We start from the raw sequence: 17,755 nt of genomic DNA on the forward strand, positions 1-17,755 counted from the left end.
CTGTATTCTCGGAAGAGTCAGTGAACCTGCGCTTAAGCTGCCGAAGTAGCCCGGGCGCACTGGCCCGCACTGTAATTCAGGCGCCTTGGGAGGTGCAGTCAGGAGGATCGCTTGAGCCTAGCAGTTCAAGACCAGCCTGGGCAACATAGTGAGACCCCCATCTTTTTGTGTGTGTGCGTGAGTCTCGCTGTGTCGCCCAGGCTGGCGTGCAATGGTGCGATATCAGCGCACCACAACCTCCGCCTCCTGAGTTCAAGCGATTCTCCTGCCTCAGCCTTCCAAGTAGCTGGGACTACAGGCATGTGCCAGCATGCCCGGCTAATTTTTGCATTTTTAGTAGAAACGGGGTTTCACCATGCTGGCCAGGCTGGTTTCAAACTCCTGACCTTGTGATCCGCCTACCTCAGCCTCCCAAAGTGCTGGTATTACAGGCATAAGCCAGCACGTCCGGCCTGATACCCCATTTTTATTTAAAAAAAAGAAAGGGAGGGAGGGAGGAAAAGAAAGAGAGGAAGAGAGGGCCAGGCGCACTCTTCCTGGGCTCATGCCTGTAATCCCAACACTTTGGGAGGCCAAGGCGGGCGGATCACGAGGTCAGAAGATCGAGACCATTGTGGCTAACACGGTGAAACCCTGTCTCTACTAAAAATACAAAAAATTAGCCGGGCATGGTGGCGGGTGCCTGTAGTCCCAGCCACTCGGGAGGCTGAGGCAGGAGAATGGTGTGAACCTGGGAGGCGGAGCTTGCAGTGAGCTGAGATGGCACCACTGCACTCCATCCTGGGCGGCAGAGCGAGACTCCATCTCAAATAAAAGGAAGAGAGAGAGAAAACGACTGCAAAATTATGTCTAGAGTTCCATGATATGGGGCACCCAGGCCTCTAAAATACCCTTGCTGTCCCCCATGACCTTGAGGACCAAATGCCTGCCATGCCTTGGGTCTCTGACTCCCAGCTACACAGCACACCCAGCACTGCACTCAGGTGCGGTGACTGGTTTTCCAGAGGTCCCAGAGGAGGCTGGGTGCACAGAGTCGAACTGAGAAGCCTCAGAAGGAGTAGAAGATAGATGGGTTAATTTCCATCGTAATTACAGCAAGTCGTTGGGCAAAACTCCGCCAGAGAGGTCTGTTGGGGAGAGAGTGGCATGACGCACTGACAGGTCCCTGGGTCCAGTAAAGGCTGCCACCTGGCGTGGCCCCAGGACTGGGCAGATTTGGGCCTCGGTGCCTCCAAGGCACCGAGGGTGGGACTAGGCCAAGCCTGCACACCTGTGCAGGCCAAGGTGCAGGAGGCGGGAAATCCAGGCAGGCCTGGGTGTGAGGACAGGTTGTGGAGGCCTGCACTGCCAACCCCTTACCCATCCAAAGCATGGCTCTGAGCCAAGGCAACTACTTGGCGGGCAAGCTGGTGAGGTGTGCGAGGGGCACAGTGAGGCTCGAGGGAGGGAATGAAGAGTGAGATTCAGAAGCAGAAGACTCAGGTGAACAGCTGAAGACAGGGTGACTTGGATACCAGAGGGGCTCCCTGAGCTACCTGGACAATGATTAAGTATCCCCTCCAGCCCCAGGGTCCACAGGACAGCCCAGCTCCTAGAAGCCCAATTCCCCTTCAGAGACAATCCAATTTCTCTTGTTGCCTAGGCTGGGGTACAATGGTGTGATCCGGGCTCACTGCAACCTCCTTCTCTCAGGTTCAAGTGATTCTCTTGCCTCAGCCTTTTGAGTAGCTGGGATTACAGATGCCCACCACCACGCCCAGCTAATTTTTGTTTTTGTTTTTGTTTTTTGAGATGGAGTCTCACTCTGTCACCCAGGCTGGAGTGCAATGGCAGGACCTCAGCTCACTGCAACCTCCGCCTCCTGGGTTCAAGCGATTCTCCTTGCTTCAGCCTCCTGAATAGCTGGGATTACAGACACCCCTCACCACGCCCAGCTAATTTTTGTATTTTTAGTAGAGATGGGGTTTCATCATGTTGGTCAGTCTGGTCTCAAACTCCTGACCTCAGGTCATCTGCCTGCCTCGGCCTCCCAAAATGCTGGGATTATAGGCGTGACCCACCGTGCCTGGCCTATTTTTATTATTTTTGTAAATGTCTCACTCCGGGCAAATTGAGGGATGTGGTGCTCACCAGGGGGTGGGGGTGAGACAAGGGAGGAACGTGGGGCCTGGGTTAGGCTATGCCACCCCACTTCTGCGGAGTCCGGACCCCCACGCCCCCATCCTCCGAGATGACAAAGGAGCAGGTCGGGATGCCAAGATGTCTCAGGGTGTCGAACACAAGCCGTGTGTGCGGCAGCCCCGTCGCGTGTGGCCCACATTGACAATGCCACGGGAAGCCTGTGTGCCAGTGCCCGGTGGCTGAGGACACACTGTGGTCCTCCCAGGTGCTTGGCTCCCCCAGGTCGTAAGTTTCAGCTGCTGCACGTCATGGTCACGGGGCAGATGCCCTGCTGAGGACACTGGGCCGCGTTTGCAGACTTGAGGCACCCACATCTTGAAGGGCCTTGTGTGGACACTGCCCTTACCCTCAGGCCGGCCCCTCCTGTCCTGAACTCCCACAGGACTGGTTGCCCGAGGACTGTGCATGTGGGGCTGCAGGACCTCAACAGCCCCAGGTCTCCTTTCTCCATGTGGCCCCCCAACCTGCAGAGATGTGCTGCCTCCAGGCCCCTGGCATCCCAGCCCAGCTGAACCCATGAAGAACAAGCCTCCCGCCTTCCCCACCCCAGAGACATGCCGGGGCCTGTCCCTCCATTGAGTCAGTCTCTCACACACGCACCCAAACAGGTGACAGGGCAAGCCTGCCCCACCCATGCCCCCCACACCATCACCTTGGACCCAGAAACACTGCCCAAGAGGGTGTCGGGCTTCCAGAGACACGGAGATGCGGAGCCACAGCCCATCCCTCTGTGCCTGTGGGTGGAGCATGGCGGAGGGCAGCCCCAAATCGCAGCCCTGGGGGTGCCCAAGTTCACCCTGGTGGTGCCCGAGTCAGAGGCAGCTGCTCCCAAGGATGTGCTGGGGGCTGGGTGGGGTCTTTCTTTGTGGACAGCAGAAAACCAACCATGGGGCCTTCCCATGCCCTTGGTGGCCAGGCCACATCAGCTTTGTGGGATATAAGGCTCCGGCAGCGAGGCACTCCCAGCAGGCCACACGCCCTGGCCTGGGAGTAGAAACCCACAGGATTCTCAGAAAAAGCCCAGAAGCTTGCGGCCTGTGAGGGGCAGTGCGGCAGCCCAGGAGGGAAGAGCTGACTGGGAGGGTCATGCTGGGCTGTGCCATGGTCAGCCGCCCGGATGATGGCACTTGCATTCTGCCTCCCAGCTCCTTCTCTCCATTTCTCAGCCCTCGAACCGTGAGGAGGAAAGCACAGGACAATGCGGGCCAGGCCCCGGCAGCCAGGTGGGGCGGGTGGGGCTGCTGTGAGGCATGTGAATGCACCTGACTGGAGCAGAGGAAACTAGTTCTGTGGTACTGAAGCAACAAAAAGCTGTCAGGGAAGAGCCACATCTCCTAAGCAAAGGTCGGGGAAGCAAGCTGTACCCTTCCCAGTAGCCCTGAGAGTCCCAGGGGAAGAAAGGACTGGGGCTCACTCCTCCAGGCAGGGTTCCTTCCCACCCTGTTAAGCTAGCCCTGCTCAGCCACCACAGGGCATACCAGGCAGCAGCCAGGGTGAGGATGGGAAGGGCCCACTTCCCTCAAGGTGAGAAGCTGGGCTGTCCAACCTCTGACCTCTGAAGTGAGCCTGAATGCAGGGCCAGCAGCAGGACCCCGAGAGCAGCATGGGGGACACCCCTCAGACTCTCACCCAGCCAGGCACCCAAGCACTAACCCAAGCTTTCTGCACAGCCTGGGGATGCTGGGCCCTCAAGGCTGAATCTACAGTAAATAGACTCTTTCTCACTAAAATTGTGTAACTTATCAAAGAGCCTGCAAGGAGTTTAATCTTTTTCCTGGGAAGAGACAATTTCACCCTGCTTTCCGAAAATGTCTGCTGAGCCCTGTGGCTGAGTCCTGTCTCCCTGGGAGTGGCCAGTTGGCCAGGGCAGCCCCGACCCTACCTGGATCTCCCTGCCCAAGCCTCAGTCTCAAGACCCCATGACAGAGTGTAGGGGGAGGCAGTGTCTCTGAGTCTTCCTCGGGGAACGTGTGCGGGCACAGAGATGGGGACGGGGCAGGCTCTGACCCCCAGGCCAAACCAAAGCTCCCACGCTGTCCATTCACAGCCATGCCTTCCCCTCGAACAAAACAGAAAGTACGAAACAAGGCTGCCTTTTAATTGCTATCAGATATTCGGATATCCCGTCTGACGTCAGCAAGGCCCCCGCGCCCGGCCGGAACCCGCAGGGATGGAGCAGCACTGCCACCTGACTGCACCGAAGGGCTGGGGCAGGGTCGCTGTGCCTCTCGGCCTCCTTGCTGCCACCGTCTCTGAGCCTCGGGGTGCCTGGTGCACCATCTCCTCTTCGGGTCAGCCCAGCCTCTGGCAGCCCTCGGAAGGAGGGGAGGCAGGGGTCGGGGGGTGAGCCGGAGGCGGGGGTCCTGTCACGCACACATGCAGACTTGCCCTGTGTTGGCTTCGTTTGTTCTCCTCCTTTGCTAAAATGATCAGATAGTCCCGTGAAGCAGCTGCCAGCCAGGTGGACAGGGCAGCAGTGCTGGGATGTTGCCCGTCAGCTCCTTGGGCGTCCTGAGGCCCTGCCCTACTTCTGTATCTGGAACAGGAAGAGCCGCAGGTTGATGTTCTTGGCGGCCAGCAGCTTGTTGCACTCCACGGAGTCAATGATGGGCAGTGGCACGTAGTCCGTCTCGTTGCTCTCGTTGGTGAAGACGAAGTGGTAGATGACAGGGCTGATCCTCACGTCATCGTAGGGGCCCTTGAGCAGCAGGAAGGAGCACTCCAGTGGTGCTGTGACCTTGCTCTTGAGGAGGAGCTGAAAGGAGAGCGTACGCTTGCACGACAGGTTGGGGTTGCGCTCCGAGTCATTGACGCGAGCCTTCAGGACCCACGTCTGGTTCAGCACTGTGAACCTGGGTGTCTCGTAGTACAGGCGCGTGATGAAGTCATCTGTGCGGTACGGCCGGAACTGGACCTCTGTGGAGACAGACAGGGCCGGAAAGAGCCGGCTGTTAGTGTGGGCAGGGCTGGGCAGCAACGCCTTCCCTGACCAGGCCGAGGGCAGGCTCAGCCGGGGAGGAAGGCAACTTACCCGGGCACCGAGCTCTGCTTGTCACAAGCAAGCCAAATGCAACTATGGCAAATGGAGGCGCACACAAGCTTTGAGGGGAACAACTACAAACAGAATCAACATGGATTAGCTGGAGAGAGTCCAGAGGCTGCACGTGTCAGCCCACACCCCAGGCGTGCCCGACCCACGCTGGCCTCCCTCATCGCCCCGAGTCCCGGGTGTCCCCCAGGGCGGGGTAAGCAGACACACAGACAGGATGCGGTTCCGAGAACAAGTGCACTTTATTGGTTCTGATACAGAGGAGCTGCCAGAAAAGCCAGCAGGCGGCTGCGGCACCCAGCCCTGCCCGAGGGGAGCACCAGGTCCAAGGGCGCCAGGCCTGATCCGGAGCTGCCAGTCAGCAGGCAGCCCTGCCTGCATAGTCCTCTTGGGCAGCCCACAGCCTGTGGCCGGCAAGTCCCTCCGCGGAGGCGTGGGTTCCCAGGTGGCCAGTCTTTCCTGCATGAATGGGGATTCCCACCTGGCCACGGCCGCAGCCACAGTGCCCCAGCCTGCCTAGACTCCATGAGACCCTGGTATCTCCAGGACAGCTAAGGCTGCTACTCACCACAGGCTGTGGCTGCCGCAGAGACCCCAGGCCCTCAGCCTCTCTGGCCTGCTTGGGCCCACATCCCGCTGGGCACAGTCCAGGCAGCAGGGCGAGACTGGCTGCCCATGACCGCCCTGCTTGCGCCACGCCTGGTGCTCTGAGCTGGCCGCCTGGTGTGGGCTGAGAGTAGAGGGACGGAGCTTCCTCCAGTGGCCCCAGTATCAACAGGTGCTTCTTGCTGTCCTCTGGGCCAGACTCTGGCCTGGCTCCTGCTCCCCGACATGTTCAAAGGCGGTGGCAGTGGCCCAGAGATCCAGGGTGCCTGCGCACGCATCCAGCCTGTGCGTCTGTGGGTGTCCACTCCCGGTTCTACAGTTTGAGTCGGGCACCCTCAGCTTGTTCTGGAGCCCTGTCCCTGCACGGCTTCGTGCCAGCCTTGAGAGGCCCACGGCTGGGGCAGTGACTGCCTGTAGGCAGGACCTCACTCGGCAGGGTGCTCTTCTCGCTCCAGGGTCCGAGGGGCAGGCCCCTAGCTCCCAGGCCCCCTGAGACCTGCTCGCTTTCTGGTTAGACCCTGACTGTCTTGAGGCTCTGGAGCCCCACAGTGAGATGCCACCTTGCGGGGGTGGTGAAGCCAGGGTGGGGAGGACAGGTGGGCAGGGCTGCCGTGAGAGCCACACAGGTGTACACCTGGGGTCTGCCTCGGCCTCTCCTTCTGCTCAGTCTCCGGCCTCTCTTCTTGCCCGAGGTGTCCTCCTGTCCACCGGGAGCTTGTCCAGAGCCCAGCCGTCTGGTGCCGTCAGTGCCCAGTGCCCAGAGCCTGCTGCCCCCAGGCTCCTGGCTGCCAGCCCCCTACGCCCACACCTGTGTGGCATGCAGCAGGCGGCGGGGCGCCTCACCTGTGTAGCCGATCTTCTCGAAGCTAAGCAGGCTGAAGATGCTGTTGTACAGCTGCATCTCCTTGCGGTGGCTCTGGTCCATCCCATCTAGGATCTCCATCAACTCGCTGCCTGTCTTGGTTGGGTGGGCACATGCAGCTTCATGCACTGTCAGCTCATGGAAGGGGCCGTGCCATGGGCAGCCGATGCGTTTGTACTTGCACTGGGTTACCCTGGGGGAGGCAGGCACATCACTCACAGCCTGAGCCCCCAACAGGCGGCTGCAACAAGCTGTCCTCCCACATGGCTTCCATCCAGCTAAGAACCCCTTCCTGCAGGACACACATAACTGTGAGCCCAGCCCCCAGGATGAAGTCAGAGTGGCAGTGTGTGGAGAGGAAAGAGACAGGCAATAACAAGGAGAGAGAGGAGAAGGAACAATGCAAGCTTGAGCCTGCATGCCCCGCACCGTGGCGTGGTTCTCTCCTCTGCTTAGCAGCGGCGGTCCTGTATAGCCTCACTGCAGGAGACTTGGTGGCTGCCTCCACTGGATGGGTAGCCATGGGCAGTGTAGCCTCACACCAAGCTCCCTGAGGTCCTGTGTTGGACACGCTGTCCTGGGCCCTTCAAGAGGCTCCCCCACAGCCACAAAGAGCGCTGGAAGGCTAGGCTCATGTCTGGATAACAACTGGACGCAGAACCTGCCTGTCCTCATCCTGTGCAGGCACCCTCCCCCAGGGCCGTCGCTGGGCTACACAGGTGGCCTCCGAGGCCCAGGCAGCAGGGACGGCCAGACGCCCCTGCACAGGGCCCTGCTGCACCAGGGTGGGCTTCCAGCAGTCCTCAGCCCTGCCTGTGAGGCTGAGCCCCTGACCCTCAGTTACCTGTCCTGGCATTCCTCTTTCTGGTGCCTCTCCAGGAGGGAGCGGGGAAACTGGCGCAGGCAGAAGCCACACTCTGAAGGCAGCTCGCTCACGGCTTTCTCCACGGCCAGGTTCCGGCAGCAGAGGCTCTTACTGATCTCACAACGACAATTGGGGCACGTGGCCTGCTCCTCCTTCAGCCGGGCATCTGCTAGTAGGTGGATAAAACAGCCAGCGCACATCAAGTGACCATTAGTACACTGCGAAGAAGGAAAGGGAGACGAAACTCACAGACCTGCGGGCTTATGCTCGCACACACCCGCCCATGCCCATCAGCTCCGGCCAGGTGTCCTGAGGGACTCCAGCTAGTGCAGAGGGGCGCACGTGCCTGTCCCGAGTGGTACTGGAGTGTGGTGAACAGAGAGCTGCTCAGGAGAGACAGGCAGAGCCAGCTTGGGTTCTTACAGAGATTAGAGATCCTAAGGGCAAGGCCTCATCAGCTCACAGAGGCGACAGCTCGCCCTGGCAGTGATGGGTGCAGCCACCTGAGGCTTAGAGCCAGGCTTTTCCCTTAGGGACCAGCGACTGCCCCGACTCCCCTACAGGTCCAGAGTTTGGGAGCCCTCCGGAAACGCTGGGCTCTTGGCCAACACTGTCAGGTGGGGAGCGGACACGGCTCCCACACTGGGGCAGGCATGTTCTCTGGGTCTTCAGAAAGGTCATTCATCCTGGGTTGAGAGGACCTGGCTCAGAGAGGTCCTGAGAGGACCAGCCTAGCCTGGCCCTTCTATTCCAGCCCTCCCCAGGGAGCCCAGGTGAGAGGAGGCAGCTGTCCCCCGATCCAGGGAGGTCGGCTACCTGCAGAGGCCTCCTCAGAGCTGGAAGGCAGGAGCCAAGCTGGCCCAGGACAAGGGCAGATGAGCACACGGGGAGTGCCTGGGGAGTGCGAGTGGGAGTGGGGGCTCTGAGTGGGTGCCCAGCCTGCTGGGGTAACCAGGGCTGGCAGGAGCAGGGCACCTCCCGCTGGGCTCCCTGCCTGTGTAAGCTCCCAGCACGGCCAGTGGCCCATCCTGGCTCTCACTCCCTCAACATAAGCCTCGAGCGTCCACTTGGTGCCACTGAGAGACACTCAGCAAGCTGCGGTCCCAGCCCATAGGGGCTCCCAGCATGGGAGGTGGGAAGCCCAGACCAGAACCAAGTGGTCCAAGAGCAAACAAAGCCTTTTGTACCTGAGCAGACACAGCTCCCACAGCCCTGGCTGGAGTGGGGTGTGCAGGCTGAGGCATTCCAGGACCAGACAGGAGTGACGGGGATGTGATGTGCCTCCCACCTAAAGACTCACAGCTCACTGAGGGGAGCAGTCAGCAGAGTTGCTCCTGTCCTGATGCCTCCCCAGCAGCTGGCCCAGGCTTGCCAGCCACAAACCTCCAGAAAGCCACTGGGCCACCGGCTTCCTTTGGGACCTGGGACCCTCTTGAGAATGGGATGTGGTGCAGCAGAGGGGCCTGCCCAGGCCCAGCCTCTCTACAAGGTGTGTGTCAGGGAGGGGACACTCACAGGGCCCTGCCCGGTGGTGCTGGGAGGCCACCCCTGCACATGTGGGGCCCTGGTAAGCCTGAGCTGCCATCCTATTGCTTCAGCGGCCTGTGCACCCCAAGCTAAGGAGCGGCCAGATGCTGGGGCTGTTTGCTCAGCACCTGTGAACCAGGCCTAAGGTCTGCTGAGTCAAAGGACCTACATGTGGAGAACCGACAGTGGCGACAAAGCCCTTTTTCATGTAATCCACCTCCACATGACCACCACCCATTACCTGCATTCAATTCTCAAGTTCTCAGTTTAGTTAAAAATTAAAATGACAGGCAGTGGCTCATACCTGTAACCCCAGCTCTTTGGAAGGCCGAGGCAGGCAGGTCACCTGAGGTCAGGAGTTCAAGACCAGCCTGGCCAACATGGTGAAACCCCGTCTCTACTAAAAATACAAAAATTAACCAGGCGTGGTGGTGCACGTCTATAATCTCAGCTTCTCGGGAGGCTGAAGCAGGAGAATGGCGTGAACCCGGGAGGCGGAGGTTGCAGTGAGCCAAGATGGCGCCACTGCACTGCAGCCAGGGAGACAGAGTGAGACTCTGTCTCATAAATAAATAAATAAATAAATAAATAAATAAAACATACACAGCTGTCTAAGTCTGGCTCTGATTGGGGTGGGGACAAGCTGAGGCCTGCCCTAGGAGAAGGTGTGAAAATCCACCAGCTAAGTCCAGGGGTCAGCAGTGGGTGGACTCTGGGCAGGAGTGGGCACAGATGCTGTTGAAGCAGCTGTCCCACGGGAGGCACAGACCAAGGGCCCACACCACTGCCTTCTCACAGCCCCCCACCCTGGAGGCGTACCACTCCATGTGGCCAGCTCTAGACACCTCCTGATGAGACTGCCCGGGTCCCCTGGACGAGGTTCTGGGCCCAGCTCTGCACGTGCAGTGTGGCCTGAGCACAGGCACAACGGTACTCTTCTTGGCTGTGGCCCAGCCCCCGAGGGAGTTCCAGGCAGGGCTGGAGCACCTGATCCCACCCACTAAGGCCATCTGGCCTCTCTTCCTGGCTCTGGATAGCCCAGGAAGATTCGAGGTGGAGTCCTGGACCCTCCCAAGGGAGCACTGAAGCTACTGAGCACATCACCACTTACCTCCCAGCACTGCCAGCCTCTCCCCCGAAAGCTACCCTAGCTCCTGGGCCAGTCCCTGGCCATAGGCCTCATTCCTTTGGGGCCTCCAGACCCCAGCATGGGCTCAGTCAATTCTATACCATGGGGAGGCAGCAGTGACCCAGCCCTCCTCTGGCTCCCTCTGGGCCTCTGAGAGGAACTGCAAGCTCTGAGGAGACACAGGGCCACTGCCCCTTCAGCCGCAATGGTGCCTGCCACTCAAGTCAGAACACAGGGAGTCCCTAAGGTGCCCTGGACCACACTGGCCCAGGAGCCAAGGGACACAGCCACACCCACCCCAGACCCTCCTCACTGGTCAAGGGACACCCTCCAGGTGCACGGCCCGGGCCCGACCAACACTCAGCCCAGGAGGTCTGTCCACAGCAGGACGGTCACCCGTCACAAGCTCCAGAGCCTTCCCCACCATCTGGGTCCCCTCAGCCCCTGAGCAAGACTCTGGCTCCACACCAAGGCCAGGCCACAGGCAGCTGCATCCTTGGCCCTCGCAGCATCTGGTCAGATGCACTTGATTCTGACTTGTGCCCACCACCCGACAGAAGCTGGGCCCTGGAGGGCTCCACACAGTCCAGGCGATGGCATGGGCCAAGGCCCCCAAGAGCCCAGGCACCCTCAAGAGCAGCTGCTGCAGCACCCAGGCCAGGCCACCTCTCACTACCAGCCAAGAAGACTCCACGGGAGGCGAGAGGAGGGAATCCCACACTCCCCCACAACCAAGGATGACATCATGGGGATGACATCACTGGGGTGACGTCACATGGGAATGACATCACGGGGTGACATCATGGGGGGACTGACATCACAGGAACATGACATCACAGGGGAATGGTATTATGGGGGTGACATCACAGAGTGATATCACATAGATGACATCAAAGGGGGATGACATCATGGCAGGCTGACATCACACTGACATCACGGGGTTGACATCAGAGGGAGTATTGGCATCAGAGGGGATGATATTGTGGGGAACTGACATGATGGGGGGACTGACATGGGGGATGACATCATAGGGGTGATATCACAGGGGATGGCAACATGTGGTGATATCACGGGAATGATGTCACATGGGGGAAATGATGTCACGGGGTGACACTGCAGGTAATGCTACCATGAGAGGATGACATCACAGTGGACTATCATTACAGGGTAATAACATCACAGGGCCTCCTGGCCCCTCCTAGGGCAGATGTGGGCTTGAAGCCACAGTGCTGGGCTCAGACCCCAGCCCACAGGTCACGACTAGTATGACCCTGGGCTGTCCTCTTAGGGCCTCAGTTTCCTCATGTGCACAGGTGATGAGTATAGGACCAGCTTCATTCTGTGCTGATGAGGTGGGATGGGACAGGGTGGCACTGCCCCACACCCAGCAGGCACAGAGGAAGTATCACCACCTCGGGCAGCCATGGCAGAGCTGCTGGGGCTGCCAACCCCAGGAGCCAGACCCCAGGCCCCTCTGCAGATGCTGATACACACAGGTGGCCCAGAAATGGACATTTGCACCTGCATCCTCAGGACAGCACCCAGTCCTCCCCCTGCCGGCTACAGGCAGCTCATGCAGACCCAGGGTCTCCACTTGAGCTACTTCTTCCCTGGGGTTAAAGGGGAGCTGGATGGGCTAAACAGGCTCATGAAGGAGCCCTGACCCTGTCCCCCAGCTGAGGGCCCCGACTTTCTGGTGGTCCCAAGGTCCCTATGGTCAGCTGGCCTTGTAGGAACCTTTTCGAGCCTGGACTGCATGGTTCTCTCAGACCCTGGGGACCTCCTGTTTCCCACTGGAGGATGGCATAGTGCCCAGGCCCATGGGAGCAGTGCCCTCACTCACCTAGGGCTCAGGGACCCACCGGCCCTTGACAGAGGTCGTTAGAGCCAAAATGCAGCCAAAGGGCTTCCCTGTGGCACAAACCACAAAAGCACTGCTCAGTCAGTTGGAGGTCCCCCTTCCTCTGCCATCCGCATGCAGGCCCCACCAGGGCCAGAGGTGCTTCAGGATACACCCCGCATGCTCGGCCCCTGACCTCCTGGATCAAACATGGATCTGAGAGGGACCAGCACATTGTCCAAGGCCACACAGCTGGTTAAGTGTGAAGCCAGGACTCGAACCCTCTGCCCAGGCTGGATTTGAAGTCCCTCACCTGCTACTGCTGTCAGACCTCAAACGGGGGCCAGTCAATACCCAGAGTCAGGCTCACATTCAGAACAAGGCTGCTTAGATCTAAAAGTAACTCAAATGATAACCACCACAGAAAACAAAAATTCTCAATTAGCCAGATTCCAGAACCTCTTCCTTGCTCCTGTGAGTTTTAAATATCTAAGCAGACATATTTACAACGATCTTTCTTTTCTGCCACTTTCCTCACCGCAAAGAGCAAGTCAGCTGCAGTCCTGTACTGCTGCCCAGGAGACTGGGGAACAGGGGCCCGAAGCTCCTTGGACATGTGGATGGTGACTCCATCCCCACAGGACTGGGCACTGTAGGGCTGGCTGGGGGTGTGGGGCTCAGGCAGAGAGGAGTCATCTCCGCTTCCTGGGCGGTTATCAATGGGACCGTCAAGATGTGGCAGAGACACGGGCGCTACAGGCGGGAGGGCAGGTGCACACACCAACCCACCCACAGGACAGAGTGGACACACCCTGGTCAGATGGGGCAGGAGAGGATTCTTGTAGCAAGAAGAGAACAAAATCTCAAAGTGGGAGCGCTGCCTCTGTCGGGCCCAAGAGGTGGGCAGGGGCAGGGAGAGGACACCTCAGGCAGGAGGGCATGGGAGTGGCGGGGCACTGTGCAGGGCTGAGTTAGAGGGAGCGGCTGGAACACATCTGAGGCGCCTCAGCCTGGTCCTTACACGAGAGCGAGCTTGTTTTCGCCTTAAGAATGCCCCATGAGGGGTGGGAACAATGTGCAGTCCCTTCCTCCAGGTGCCAGCACCAAGGCCCAGGGTCTCAGCTGACATCAGCAGGAAGGGTCAGGGCCAGGTCTGTCTTATGCAGGACCACACTGGGCCTCATCTGAAGGGCCAAATCAGAGGGAGAGAAGTCAGGGATGAGGTTGCAGCTGCAACGTCCCGGGCACTAGTGAGGCTGTGTCTTCCCAGAGGAGGTGCCCCATGGGCAGAGGTGCCAATAGGCCACACTGCCCTCAGGCCACAGAGCAGGGAGCCAGCAGGAGCAACCCGACCACCTGCTCGGCCTAAATAGTCCAGAAACTCCTGCACGGGTGTCCCTGCTGGCCCTGCTAGCCCTCTTGCCACCCACCTGAGACTTCAGAAGGTGGCTGTACACCTTGTCAGGCCAGTCACCCAGGACATATCCAACACCCACACAGAGAACATCAAAGCTGGGTCTTGCTGTACCAGCTGCGGCCCCAACCTGACGTGACGCAGGACTCGGTGGTGGCAGAAACCGTTTGCATGAGGGCCTCAGTGTGATACCCAAGCAGGTTTCCCAGCCTGCGAGGCATCATCGTGCAGGCACAGGCCTGTGGGTCAGCTGGCCCTGCAGACCCAAGGGCTCAGACCTGGGGCACCACCCGAGGCTTCCCTGCCAGCACTGGTGGCATCTGGTATCTGGACGACAAGCTCTCGAGTTACTGAGGACCCAGCCAACTCCAGAGGCCCATGGGATTGTCCCCTACAGCCCCAGTGCCAGGCACAACACACAAGGTTCAGCATGGATACTCCCATCTTCGTCTCACCAGAGTCGGGGACTGTCTGAGTCAGCCCCCAGTTTGGCTGGTGCCCACCCTGAGCCATGTGTTCTGCTGGGGTCAGGAAAAGCGTTCTAGCAGGAACAGAGGGTAGAACCTGCTGCATTCCTGACACTGGCTGGCTAGAGACAGCCAATCAACACAGTCACCAAGGAAGGCTAGTAGAATATGGCCGACTGAGCCCAAGCTGGGGTGATGGCCAGCATGGGCCCAACCAGGGACACACAGAAGGCAGCACGTAGAGGCCCACACCATCTGTGCCCAGATTCTCCAGGGAGCAGAGCAGGCAGGAGTCCAGGTCTCCAGGTCTGTGTTGACCTTCGGGGGGCACCACTCACAGCAGAGGGCCACCCCCTGGAGGTGTTCTCAGCAGCATTCGGGGAGGCCAGCGCCCACAGCACTCCTCGCTCAGCTGCTCTGTTCCCAGGGAAGTCAATGAGCAGAGAGCCCTCAGGCCAGGGAGGGCCACCAGCCAGGGCAGCCCCAGTGCCTTTGGTCTCCATTACACCTGCTCAGCTCCCTGCCTCTGGCCGCTCAGGGCAGAACTCTGCTCTGCACAGTGCAGGCCGGTTTGAACCAGCCAGGCTAAGGCCTGGTCACCAGGAGCTCCGGTCAGAAGCAGAGCCATCACTCTGTGTTGGGCCAGCCTAGCTGGGGGACAGAGTGCACCAGAGACCAGTATCATGTGGCCCATCATCACCAGGTCCAGCTGCAGCTCCAGCCCACCCACCAGTGGGGAGACGAGGGGACTTCTCTGTTCCCCTGTGATCTCACACCATTGGCTTGGCTTGTTGGAGTCTCCCTCGAGATCCAAGAAAAAGAGTTCTGGCCGCGTATAGTGGCTCACGCCTGTAATCCCAGCACTTTGGGAGGCTGAGGCGGGCAGATCACCCAAGGTCAGGAGTTCGAGACCAGCCTGGCCAACATGGCGAAACCCTGTCTCTACTAAAAAATACAAAAATAGCCGGGCATGGTGGCAGGTGCCTGTGATCCCAGCTACTCGGGAGGCAGAGGTAGGGAGAACTGCTTTAACCTGGGAGACGGAGGTTACAGTGAGCCGAGATTGTGCCACTTCACTCCAGCCTGGGTGACAGAGAGAGACTCCGTCTCAACAAAAGGAGAGTTCTTCCACCTGGGAGGATGGAAGGTTGTGAGCCAGGAAAAGGGAGCTGGAGAGTGGGCACATCTTGGAAGCCAAGGTACTGCCAAAGCCAAGAAGTAACTGCTAACTCGGAGCCAGTGGCTCTGAAAAGTGCTCCCCTAGCTGGTCCTGGTGCCTGACACCCAAGAAGGTGGGTGAGAGCCAGCGATCTCTCCCTACCCAGGCACACTGGGACCCTCCCAATAAGGTCATGCCAGAGCAAGAAGGACTTGGAGATCCAGAGTTTGGGGAAATGGTAACCCAGACTAGCCCTGCACCAACTGTTACAAAAGTAGCTCCTCATCCAGGCCCCTAGTTTAAACACAAGCAGGGAAACAAGGCCCCATTAGCTACTTCCAGCTCCTGTAAGCGTAAAGAAAGCTGACAGGGAACCTGTTTCATTTCTCACAAGGACTGGAGAGTTGAAAGGAGGGAAAGACACAGGGAAAGTGGGGACACTGTACTCTGCCTCTGGGTGTCAACCAGTTTGTCCCTGCTGCTACCTGGAAAGGGTCATGTCAAACCCACCTGGACCAGGTACCCTCTCTAACAGCCCTAGATTGCTTAAGGGCTGAGTCTAACTGCCATGTGGACGTGAAGATGGGGGAGAAGGGGTGGGCCGGCATCCTGGAGCACTGGCTGCCTAGGAAGCCTGGCCTGGCCTGGGTGAGGTGGGCAGGAGCCTAGCGTGGGGCATGGCAGGTCCAGGTGGATGCAGGGTTTGCCTGGGACTGGAAAAGGTACCCAGACTGTGGGGCTTGTTGCAAACGCTTCATCCGGACAAGCAGCAATCCCCTCTCCCTACTGTTCTTCAAGATGAAGTGGAAATGGACAAAGTGAAAGGATTTTTCCACCCAGGAAGGTAGAAAAGGAGATGTCCATAGGATGTTCAGGAGTGCAGGGACAAACTCGGGGGTGTGGCTGCCAGAAGAATGGAGGAGGAGCTCTGGAGCACAGGACTCTGAGCTCAGGGAGCTTGGGACCGGGTGGGTTGGGGGGGGCAGTTGTGGGGTAAGGGTCAGTTTGAAGGTGTGGGTTGGAGGAGTGTTGAGGGGACCGTGGGGAAATCTAGAAAAGAGAAGGGAGAGATAATCGGAAGACAAGCGATTGAGATAGGGAATTAACGTGGATCAGAAAACAGAAAAGGGGAGTCCCGAGCTGAAAATAAAGCCCCGAGAGGAAGACAACGAGGAGCTTCAGAGCAGGCGCTGGAGCCCCGCTGGGCTGTAAGGGCCGGAGAGAGTTTCTGGCTGCCGGGCCCCGCGGGCCTGGCCTCCAAGGAGACGCGGATCCTGGGGCCCAGCAGCGGGGGCTGCAGCCCCGGGCTGGGCCGGGTCGGGGTCGGCCGGCGGCCCTACCTGGTACACGGAGGCCTTGGGCAGGTCCAGGCACACGGTGCAGCACAGCACCGAGTAGAGCCGCTCCTCCAGTTTCCCGCTGCCGGCCGCCGCCGCCGCCGCCGCCGCCTCGGCCGCCTCGGCTGCCCGCAGCCGCTTCTTGGGCGGCGCGTCGGGGTCGCCGGCCGCCTCCTGCAGCTGTAGCTGCCGGGCGCCCGCCAAGCCCGCCTCGTCCGGGAGCCCAGGCCCCGCCGCCTCGCCCAGCGCCGCCGCCGCCGCCGCCGCCTGCCCGGCGGCCGCCCCAGGCCCGGCTCCGACCCCGACCCCGACCCCGGCCGGCACGGCGCCCGCGGGCCCCGCGGCCGGGCCGCCCCCGCCGGCCTCCTCGGCGCCGGACATAGCGACCGGCCGGCCCGGCGGGCGGATGCCGGCGCGCTCCCGCGACTAGAAGTTAGGGGTGCCGCGCGCTCCCGCCGCTCTCCCGCCGCCGCCGCCGCGACCCCGCAGCCCCGCTCCCTGCGCCGCCGCCTCAGTGGGCCCGGCCCGTGCGTCGCCCCGCAGGAGCTGCGGCCACCGACCCCGGCACGGCCGCCATCTTTGTTTTCGCTGTGCGCTTCCCCCCGCCCCGCCACCACCACCCCCTCGTCTTCCCCGTCACGTGAGCTCCGCGCGGGGCCAATGGCAGCGCCGCTTGGGGCGAGAAAGCGCAGGGGTCAGAGCCAATGGGAGCGCGAGGGCCTCCAAGGGCCCGCCCCTGCAGAAGGTGGGCGGGGAGGGGGCGGGGCCCGCGAGAGTCGCGGAGGGACGCTCACCTGGGGGCAGGGAGGACCACGCTAGCTGCGGCGCCGGCGCAACACCCACGCTCCACGAGCCAGCGGCAGCTGCCGACCCCTACGGCGGGGTGTGCCTGCGTCTTTGTCCCCCAAGACTCAGGCTCGTGTGTTAGGGGCTCTCGCCCGGCTACCCGCAGGGGAAGGGCACAAATGAAAATCCCCGCGGGCTACCCATCTCTGTCGGGTGCGGGGCCCCTTAGGTCTCCACAGGAGCAAGCGGAGAGACTTCCGGGAGAGGGGACTCCAGACCCCTAATCCACCGGAATCTAATCCTCTGCTCGTCCGAACCCCCTATCCTAACCCTGGGGTTGGAGGCTGAAGGGGTCCACCGAGGAAAACGAAGGTCTTAGGGAGTAGGGCTGGCTTCCACAGGCCGGAGGTACACAGGAGAGCGAATCAACTCTGGGAAGGATGTGCGTTTCTTCAAACGGCTGTGATACAGCCCTCCCCTGACTCCACCCTACCCGTCAGTTATTGAAGGTCACTGCCCCAGAGGACCACCTG

General features: G+C 60.3%; 1 protein-coding gene across 1 annotated transcript; it reads right to left on the reverse strand.

The window, feature by feature from the left end:
• Window positions 1–4,258: 4,258 nt before the first annotated feature.
• On the reverse strand, window positions 4,259–17,034 carry ZFTRAF1 (zinc finger TRAF-type containing 1). Its single transcript, XM_073018551.1, has 4 exons — window positions 16,440–17,034; window positions 7,543–7,781; window positions 6,680–6,891; window positions 4,259–5,097 (listed from the first exon to the last, which is right to left on the reverse strand). The coding sequence occupies exons 1-4, from the start codon at window positions 16,815–16,817 to the stop codon at window positions 4,706–4,708; spliced, it is 1,221 nt and encodes a 406-aa protein (XP_072874652.1). The 5' UTR covers window positions 16,818–17,034; the 3' UTR covers window positions 4,259–4,705.
• Between the last annotated feature and the right edge of the window lie 721 nt (window positions 17,035–17,755).

The sequence above is a fragment of the Chlorocebus sabaeus genome, chromosome 8 (genome assembly GCF_047675955.1).
Source record: "Chlorocebus sabaeus isolate Y175 chromosome 8, mChlSab1.0.hap1, whole genome shotgun sequence".
In the NCBI taxonomy this organism is placed as follows: domain Eukaryota; kingdom Metazoa; phylum Chordata; class Mammalia; order Primates; family Cercopithecidae; genus Chlorocebus; species Chlorocebus sabaeus.